Consider the following 9,893-nt stretch of genomic DNA (forward strand, 5'->3'; position numbering starts at 1 on the left):
AGAAAGCACCAGTCGCCATGAAGGCTGGGGGGGAAAGGTGTGCCCTGGCAGCCTCAAGGGGAGTGGTGGCTTAGATGGTTTCCGGGGCAGGGGTGGGCAGGCAGAGAACCCCACCTGGGTAGGGGTGAACCCCGTTGGGATACAGAGCATCAGGGGCAGGCTGCCCAGTGGGCTGGGTGGGCACCGGGCTGTAGCCGTTGACGCCCAGGGCAGCAGGGATGGCAGAGACAGGCGTGGCAGCGATGGCAGGAGGGGTGCTGGTTCCTGGGGAGGAGAGAGCGACAGAGACAGAGCAGAGAAGCAGACATACACACAGTTGCAGAGAACCCATCAGCAAATCTGAAGGCAGAGGGGAGAAAGCAGGCCACTCTCTGACCCCTGAGCCCCTCCCAGGCTTCCCCGAGCAGTGCCCTGTGCCCCCTTCTTACCCCCACCATGCTGTAGCTTCCTTGCTCCGCCAGCCCAAGCCTTACCTGAGGATGGGGTGATGGGGGTGGCGATGAGGCCATTGGCATTGATGGCAGCCATGTGCTGCATCTGCACGGCGGCCATGGTGGCCATGGGGCTGAGGTAGGCACTGTGAGCCGCTACCAGGGCCGCCTGCTGCTGCATCAGCTGCCGGAGGGGAGAGAGGGAAGTGGGGCCGAGCCCCCTGTGCCTGGCCTGGCTCCCCTCCCCCAACCCTGGGCCTGGACACAGGGGGCCGGGCCGGGCAGTGCTCACGGCCTGGGTGTAGGCGCTGTAGGCTCCAAACTGGAGGGCGATGGGGCTGAACATGCCCAGCTGGGTGGCCACCTGCTGCATTCGGCGGAGACCTCGCTCCTTCTCTGTGTCAGCAAACTTCACCACCAGGCTGGACGAGGCACCCTGGGCACGGATCCACATGCAGGTCAGAGGTGCAGAGTCGGGGTCTCTCCTCCTGAGAGCCCTCAGGACCTGGCCTCAGTTCCACCCTCCTCTTTTGGAGGGCAGCCATCATTTTACCTATGTCAAATGGCGAGATTTCCATCCCACCCTCTCCCTGCGCTGGGATGTGCAAGAGACTAGGGGAAAACAAAAAACAAAAAACCAGGCACGTGAGGCATGAGCTTGGAAAGAGAAAGGCCTGTGGGAATGGAAAGGGCATCACTGGCTTCTCCGCAAGGATTCCAAGCTAGAAACCATCTCACAGCGGACAGGCCACTGTGAGTGTGTAATCTCGGCCTTGTCTTGCCTGGTAGCAGCCCTATCTCCCCCCACCTCTGCAACTCCTGCCCCCACACCCCAGTCCTTATGGCAGGCTCAGGGGATGCAGCCTCAGATTTTAATACCAGCCCCAGACGAATAAAAACCAAATGGAAACATTTGCGAGGATTATCGCCAAATCCTAGAGCCTCGGTGCAAGAAGGAGCCACGGGCCATCTATGATGTCATGTCCTCCCCACCGAGTCCCCGCTACACGCCTGCCCAGGCTTTGCTGGAGAACCGTGAGCCTCACGTCCTTCTGAGCCAGCTAGCTCCAATTTAGAGGTTTGTGCTGCTGGGGAACCCCCAGAATGCGTCACTGACCCAGCGCAAATGTGCAGGGGCAGCGGAATAAACGTGTGCAGGGGCAGGGTGCACGTGGGATCTCTACACGAGGGTGCGGGGGTGGGGAGATACACCTGGGCCCTCTAACCAAGTATCCTGAGGCCCCAGCAAATCGGGGAGGGGCGTTCTGGGAAGATAGGAGAAGAGTTGGGGGGTAAAAGGGAGCTGAGGAAGGGAGGAAGCAGGAGAGGAGGGTGAGGGGATTTGGACTGAAGATGGATGAGGGAGGGAGAAGGGGAGGTGGGGAAATGTCACTTGAAATGTGAGGGTGTCCCTAAGCTGTTTTGTTCTTCCGCCGGAACTTTCCGTTCCAGTAGATTCAAATATCCTCTTGGGCCTGGACTGCTCTTCTGTGCAAGGGCTCGGTGGGTGGGCCAGGTGGGAAGGAGAGGCCTGGGGGATAGGAGGGCGGAGCTCACCGGCAGGGTCCGACTGCTGTGAAGGGTGTTGATGGCCGCCTGGGCCTCAGCGTGGGTCTGGAACTTCACGAAAGCGCAGCCTAGACGGGCCAAGATGGAGGAGGAAGGGGATGAGCGCCCAGCCCCGAAGGCCCCACAGTGGAACCCGATGCCCAGGGAACCCGGGGGAGGAAGGCAGAGGGGGCCTGTGGGTGGGCTACCTTTGCTGGTGCCATCTGGCCCCCGGAGCACAGTGCACTCGTCTATGGTCCCGAAGGGCTCGAACATCTTCCGGACGTCCTCATCTGTCTGCTGCTTCCCTAGCATCCCCACAAAGAGCTTCCGGTCTTCTGAGGGGTGGGGCACAGGAGGGAAGCGGCATGTTCGTCCTGGCTGCCCCCGCAGCCCCTTCACCTTCCACTCTTCTCTGGAGTGCCTGACACTATTTCCCCACCCCGGGGACCCTTGGTTCTAGGGTGTGAAAGGGATGATGGTTTAGGCTCTGAAGGACTTGCCCTCCACTCTGTGCCTCGGTTTTGCCATCTCTCCAGTGGGCCGGATCTCGCCCCGTCTGGTCAAACTGACTCCGACCCCCACCTTGACTGAGAACTCTTCAGAACTGTCAGACTTTCTTACTCAAGAACGACTGCCCCTCAGCTACTCCGAGCCCTGGGCCGGGGAGTTGGGGGAGAGGGGCCGAGCCCAAACATACGGAACCTACCTCCTCGGCTCTCGCTGTCGGCTGGCTTGACCTGGATCGGCCTGTTCATCTAAAGGAGAGAAGAGAAGGCAGCTGCTGGGGATACTCGGAACACCCCAGACCTCTCCCCAGGCCAGGACCTGCAGAGAAGCTAGAGGGCACAAGTCCCGGGCCCAGGCAGTTTCCCCAGCCCCCTAAGTTTCTGATGGGAAACACAGGACAGGGGCGAATGTGGTTTAGGATTAGGGCCTGAGGGGATTAGAGGCAGTGGAGAGAGAGGATGGAGAGGAAGATGCTAGCAGGACACAGCTCCAGGCTGAGGTTGGGGTCCAGAGGACTTGGCCAGGGGTAGGTGCTGCTCTCCGTAGGGGGAGAAAGGGGCCCGCCCAAAGGACCTGGGTCCTGAGAGAGCCCAACCAAGGGGCTATTGAGTAAGGATTGCCTCAATTCTACAAAGTAGGAGCAACAGAGGCCACCCCATGAAGAAGCCTAAGGACTAAGCCTCTAGACTGAGGGAGACCCCACAGAGGCCCGGACTTCCTTCAGAGCCCTGGAGGTGTGTCTGCCTCTCTTTCTGCCCCCCTACACCCCTTGACCCCAGGGGGAAGGCACTCGGGCAGCACAAAGGGAGCAGATGCCCAGTCTCCGTGGCAACGGGAGAATGCGCACCATGGCAACCGCCCACTCAGCCTGATTTATCCGTCCCCGTCGCCCTGGCGACCGTGGTGACGTCATCACTTCTGCTGCTCCACACACCCGGAGAAGGAGTGGGGGGGGTGGGTGGGAACAGGGTTTGCTGGGGGTGGAGGATTTGATGGGGGCTGGGAGGTGGGGGAGGGGCCCAGACAAGCTTCCTGGTCCGGAGGGAGGCTTGCAGAGCGGTCTCTGCAGGGGTCATACTAGCCCTCGTGCCTCTCTCTGCCAGAGCGAATCCTTGGTATCTGGAGGGCTCTAGAGAAGATGCTGTCCTGGGCTCCATCGCAATTTACCCTGCGCATGGAAGTCTCCTGAGCCCTAACCTCCCCCAAACCCCTGCAGGATCTCTCTTTGTTCAGTCTTCTCTGGGAGTGGAGAAATTTCTAGTTCCACACTCCATGTTCTTGTCTGGTGAGAGGGCTTGGAAATCACTCCTGCAGATTGATTTCCTTAACCAGGGTGGGGAGCACTATAGGAGCTGGAGAAGGAGGCGAGGGACTTCACAGTGAGTGTCTGAAAACATTTTGCTATGGAGGTCTTTGACCGCTGAGGTTGCATCTGACGATGGGGTAGTCCTAATTCCGGTGACCAAAAAAAAATGAAAATAAATCACCCATTTCCATTCTGAGGGTGGAACTAGAGGCATTTTCAGGAAAGGCACTGGGCTGGGAATCAGGAGACTTGGGTTCAAGGACCAGTCCTTCCCTGCCACTTGCTAGCTGGAGACCTTGGACAAGTCGTTTCTCTCCTCTGGGCCTCAACTTCCTCCTCTGTGAAACAAGGGGCGGACTAGGCAACTCCCAGCCAGGTGCCCCTCAGTGCTGGTGTGCTAGCATTTGGAGGGCCTGTGCGTGGCATCTCTTCACACCCAGAAGTGCAGAGGTAACAGCTGCCTCTGCCCCTGCTCACTCTGGGTCCTCTTCCCAGGGATCAGACCATGCCAGCCTGGCTGGCCGTACTCTACCCGTTTTAGAGAATACTCTTCCAGTGTTCCCAGTCTTGAACCAAATCTAAGCCTCAACTGATACTCCTTTTCCAGGGCCCCACCCCCCAGATCTCTGGATCTGAGAGCAGCTGGTGGGGAGGGAGGTAACAGTCACACAAATCCTCCAGCCAATCTGCCCCCAGCTTTCTCGCCCACCAATCTGGGATTATCCCATTCGAGGTTCAATCTCCTTAGGCGTGTGCGTGTGCGCGCGCGTGCGTGTGTGTGTGTGTGTGTGTGTGTGTGTGTATGTCAAAGCGTGGGGGTCAGACGCTCTAGGGTGCATGGTCTTTCACCTCTTCCTCTCCAGTACTGTAACCAAGCAATCAGGACATTCCCTCACAGGCACCCGCCCCACCCCCACCCCAGGAGAGGTAGACAGGGAACCAGGGATGCAAGATCTTAGGCTTGGCGGGAACCCCTTTCCAACGGCCCCCTGGGAATTTGCCGTTCTCTATGGAGACGGGGACCTGGGACCCAAAGAGAAAGGATGCGGTTTCCTCTCTGCACAGGCTCCCAGGCACAAAAATAGCACATCAATAAATACCCACAGCTGATGTGGCCATGCACAAAGACACATACAGGCGTATAGGCCTTGGCGAGGACCACGTGGACGAGAGGCTCCCCAACACCCTCACAAGCAGGCCCCCGGGACCCCCTTGCAAACCCCCTGTGCACCCCCATGCCCCATTCCCAGCCTCCTCCCCCTCCTCAGCCTGGCACTTCCTGTGGGAAGCCCAGGCTTTGTTAACTCAGCTTGGGCACACCTGCCCCCTCCCCTGAGTCCAGCTGTGCCCTGTTTACCTGGCAACGAGCACTGGCGCCTCTCTTCCCTAGCTACCACTACCCAGGTGATAATCCCTCCCCGGGCCGCCCAAAGAAGAAGGGGCTATTTATACCCCAACCCAGGATGGCTCACTCCCTTCACCACCATCACGTTGAAGGCCTTCCACCTTCTCACCAATAGCAGAAAACCCACTTCCAAGCTGAGCTCATGGCTCACACACAATCTAATTCTCTCGAGAGCACAGGCCAGGGGCCCTGACACGCTGGCTCCACACTTGTTCTTGGTGTTCCAGACCACTTACAGGTTTTCTGTGTGGGGCCAGAATCCACCTGCCCAGCTGCAAGCTGACAGAAACGGCCCATGTCCCCAGAGTGAAGGGGGGAGGGTAGGCCAGGCAGAGGACATCCTGTCACTCTCACACCCTCGCCTGGGGGGGAGGCACACCCTGCTCCCAGGACAAACCCAGGGACCTGTGACAGAGCCACTCCTGGGAGAGAAGAGGAAATGGAGATCAACAGCCAGAGGCCCAGTCTCCATTCTTTCTCTCTGCAGCCTGAAGCATCTCCCTCACAGGGTAGCACCTTCTAGATTCTGGGGAACAAGGAGAGAGGGCTAAATGCCCCATTTGAAAAAACCTGCAGTAGGAAGGCATGAAGATTAGACAGAAGGAAGAACCCAACACAGTTGTGCAGGAGCCAACACGCTGTACACACACACACACACACACACACACACACACACACACACACACACACACACGTTGTCTGAGGGGAGAACGCAGGTGGCAGGAGAGGACCTGGGGGACGCAAAGGCTCGAGCAGGGCCAGTCACAGACATCTGCTCTCCTCCACTGCCCTGGGTTTGCTCCCTCAAACCTTGAGGGCAGGGTCCACCTCAGGGGATGGAACCCCTCATTTCCTACTGGGTGTTCTGTCAGGTCCCTTGGGATTCTGTGCCCTGGGGCAAGGGCCAAAGTGGAGAATTCAGTGTCACCTAGGAGCCCTGGAACAGGGCTGGACAATTATTAACAAGATGTCCCTCTTCCTCACCCCCACCCTGGACAGGACTTCCTCAAGCAGGGCAGGCAGCGCCTCTCTGCACCTGGGATGGTGCTCTGCCTGGGCTGCCGGGCAGCTGGAGGAGACATCCCTGGCTGGCACATGTGGGGCCCTCGGGGCTCATGCCCACCCCAGGCCATCTCTTTCGTCCAAGTCCCCACTCCGGTCCCCTTTTCCTCTCTATCTTTTCCCTTGACCATCTCTGGTTTCTGCCGGGGCTCTGAGATGGGGGAGACAAGAGAGACAGACAAACAGCAGTGGAGATGAAAACTGTTGATTTGCAAGGGGCCTCCACAGAGCCAAGGAGAGAAAGGAAAGTTGGGACTGGAGGAGGACCAGGCTTCCAGGGACGTGTGTGCCCACACGCCCACACATCTGGCCTGTCGGAAGCTCACATGTGTGTGTGCACAGACACACGCTCGCCGTGGATCCCTGAGCCTGCTCACATACGTGCATGGGCCCTTCACTCTGACCGTGATGGGCAATGGCTATTCTTGCCACCAACTGGGATTAGATCCTCGGGGGAGTGGTGTGTCAGTGGATTTGCTACAGCTGGATTTTCTTTCCTTGTGGTACTCAAGGGTTGAGGCCACGGAAGGGTTGGGTCATGGCCCTGTGAAGGGCTTGAAGTTGGGGGTGGTTGGAGCAGTTCTAATTTTCCTAGGTCCCTACCACCCTCCCCATCTGCTTTGTCTCTCCCTCCCAGGAAGAGGTGGATGACCTGTGCTGTTCTCCACTTCCCGCACAGGGGCGGAGAGAGGCTGGGACAGATGTGTCTCCAGCACCCAGCCCCTGCTGAGCAAATGTTTGCTGAAGGTGAGGACGGAATGAGGTCTCAGGCAGCACTGGCTAGGAGTCACCGTCTGGGAGAACACAGGAGCAGGTAGATAGCAAAAGAAAGTAAGGCATCCCCTCACCCCCCGGCTTCCAAGACTGGGGGGCCATCTAAGATTCCTTGTTCCTGCCTTCCATGACCAGACCAGGTTGGGACAATGGCAAGACTGGGGCTGGGAGGAAGAAGAAACAAAGAGATATGACCTTGCAGGAGAAAGGCCACCAGCGCCCTCCTGGGCACACCAGGGTGGAGGGATCAGGCCTGATCCCTCACAATGTCTGCCCCTGCCCCAGGCCTAGTCCAGCTCAGACCTGCCCAGGCCCTGCTCTCCCCTGATGCCCTGAGACTCTGTTCCCAGGGCTCTTCCTGGGAGACATGAGGGGAGCCTGTCTGAGCTCAGAAACCAGCACCTAAATGCCAATCCAGCCAGCACCAGCTGCCTATTCTCAGGCTACAGGCACCCCTCCCCCACCTCACAGTCACCCAGGCTGCCTTTCCAGAGCCACAAAAGAGTGCCTGGGTGCCTCTTGCACACGTTGACCCACACGTGGTGTCCAGAGTTTTTCCCCCACACCTCCCAGTCAGCTAGTCCTCTTCCTGGTGTAGCCCCTGGGCTGGTTGGGAAGTGAGGAAGGGGTTGCATCTCCTCCTTGTAAAAATCAAGTTGACTCCACTAATCACTGTTTTCTTTCTCTCCAGGTAAGAAGAAATGCATGCATCTACAACCTGAAAGATGGATGCTGGGGGGGGGACTTCCTAGTGATGAGAGGAGGTGGGAAATAAGTTCTCCATCTCCTCTCGGAAGGGTGGTGAGCCTTCCGCCACTTCCACGGCCCCTCCTTAGTCCCCCGGCCCTGCAAAGGACAGAACTCACCCCTGGAAGAGTCTTCTGTTCGTGCAGGGCACTCTGGGCCTTCAGGGCTGAATCGCGGGCACAGTATGTCAGGAAGGCACATCCTGAGGAGGGGCAGGGGCAGAGAGACAGGGTGGGGGGGGTGAGTCCCAAGCTCCCCTCCCTCAAGGGCTCCCCACCACGAGATGGAGACCTGGGGAGCTCTTCCCTGCTTGCCGTCTTCTGCCTGCTAGGTGGGGAGGTGTCTGAGAGGGGTAGATACTCTGCCCCAGAAGTGGAGCAGAGACCCGGAGGCCTCAGTGCTGGTGGTGACCGAAGAGGACGGACACGGGCTGTGGGGAGACGGGCTTTGTGTGGGGAGAGAAGGGGCATGTGATTGCCAGGCAAGTCCCTGCAGTGTGGCTTGCTCTCCTCCTCAGCTGCCCTCTTTTCCCCTTTTTCCCTCGCTTCCACCTCCCTCCATCTTGGTCACCATTACCCCGCTCTTCTCCCGTTTTCCCGATATCCTCATCACCCCCCAACTCCACCAGGGTAGAGGGTGGAGGGTGGAGAGTGGAACAGAGAAGGAACGGGAAGAGCAGTTAGACAGAAAAGGAAGTGCTTTTTCCGTAGGCCGGTGGGGCAGGAGGCAGTGTGGCCCCTCGGATCCCGTGCTCGGAGCTCTCCAAGTGCTGACCCCAGGCCACCCCTGCCCAGCCGCGCAGACCCCAGGAGGTCTGAGGAGGGTCCTCCCTTCTGCCCCAGCTCTCTTAACTTTCCAAGTCCCCCACAACCTCCGTCCTTCACGCCTGACTTCTCAGCCTCTAGTCCTGAGCTGCCCTGCCCAGTACATCTTTACTCTTTCAGGGTTGAGCACGTGACACTGTTTCCCGACCCCCCAGTCCTAAGATTACCTGAGGTTGCTCAGATTGTCTTGCTACACACACACACACACACACACCTGCCCGGCTCCTTAGCGCTCAAACCAGCTCTCTTGTTCCTCCGTCCCTTCTTGAGCTCATCCCACGACATCAACACCCCCGTGTGCCTGGGATCCACATCCCCCTCTTGACAACTCTTCCCCTCCGACAGGCCCGCCTCAGCCCCTCACCCTGGAGTCTCCCGGTCACTCATCTGAGTGCTCTCCCAGCTCCTCCAGCCACAATCCCTAGCACTGAACTCTTCTCTTTCCACACCGGTCCTTCCCAGGGGCTCCCTCCCTCCGGCCTGGCTTCCCCCCACCTCCCAGCCACCCCCTGAAACCTCTCCATCCTGCCTGACCCCTCACCCTTGTGCAGCCCGGTGTACTTGTCCTTGATGACAGTCAGCTCGAAGATCCGACCGAACTGTTCAAAGATGGGCTTCAGGTCCTTTTCCTCCAGATGCCTCGGGATCTGCCCCACAAACAGCTTGATGGCATCCGGCTCCTTCATTGAGGCGGCCCAGGAGGAGGGGCCGAGGGGAGCAGGGAGAGGCCCAAAGGCCGGGGGAAGCTGCCTGACAAGGAGGCAAGTGGTGGGGGCCGGGGGCCCAGCCGGGGCTGGCTTTCCCTGTGGCCCCCAACCACGCTGCTGAGCAGAGGGGCGGCTCTTCACACAAAGGAGGCCCGGGGAGTTGAGGACCAGGGGTCAGGGGTCTAGGCAGACACTGTCATGCCACCAGGGGGCATAGCCCAAACAGATGATCTCCCTCCCAGAGATCTGGCAAATATCCCAGGATGGTGCGGCCGAGACCTGGAGGGCTAGGTGGCAGCAGGGGCGCAGGGGCTTGGAGGGCTGGGACCTGGGAGTTGAGATGAGGGCTGGAGGCGGGGAGGGGGCCTGAGGAGGGTGACGGGGAGGAGCCTGAGGGGTTCAGGGGCCTGGTATGGTTGCCAGCAGCGTCAGTGAGGGGGGCCCACGCCTGATGTGGGGAGGTGGCTCTCTCGTTGGCTTCCCTGGGGAGGACACCTCCCTGTGACGGATCCTTCTGCTGGGTCTGAAGATCCCTGAGGCCAGATGCTTGATCGCCGATGGCGGCAGGGCTCCGGGGGT

At 59.3% G+C, this 9,893-nt stretch overlaps 1 protein-coding gene across 1 annotated transcript in view; it reads right to left on the reverse strand.

Annotated features, from left to right (window-relative positions):
- The window catches only part of CELF3 (CUGBP Elav-like family member 3), a 15,197-nt gene extending 5,310 nt beyond the window's left edge, over positions 1 to 9,887 (reverse strand). Inside the window, exons 1-8 of the mRNA XM_021716398.1 lie at positions 9,149 to 9,887; positions 7,903 to 7,985; positions 2,689 to 2,737; positions 2,189 to 2,317; positions 1,989 to 2,068; positions 724 to 867; positions 474 to 615; positions 115 to 264 (exon numbers count right to left, since the gene is read on the reverse strand). Of these exons, the coding sequence (XP_021572073.1) occupies positions 115 to 264; positions 474 to 615; positions 724 to 867; positions 1,989 to 2,068; positions 2,189 to 2,317; positions 2,689 to 2,737; positions 7,903 to 7,985; positions 9,149 to 9,293 (922 nt within the window). The 5' untranslated portion in view covers positions 9,294 to 9,887. The remainder of the gene's footprint in view (positions 1 to 114; positions 265 to 473; positions 616 to 723; positions 868 to 1,988; positions 2,069 to 2,188; positions 2,318 to 2,688; positions 2,738 to 7,902; positions 7,986 to 9,148) is intronic.
- Positions 9,888 to 9,893: the final 6 nt, after the last annotated feature.

The sequence above is a fragment of the Carlito syrichta genome, unplaced genomic scaffold (assembly GCF_000164805.1).
Source record: "Carlito syrichta isolate Samal-C Ts95f unplaced genomic scaffold, Tarsius_syrichta-2.0.1 Scaffold308805, whole genome shotgun sequence".
NCBI classification, from domain to species: domain Eukaryota; kingdom Metazoa; phylum Chordata; class Mammalia; order Primates; family Tarsiidae; genus Carlito; species Carlito syrichta.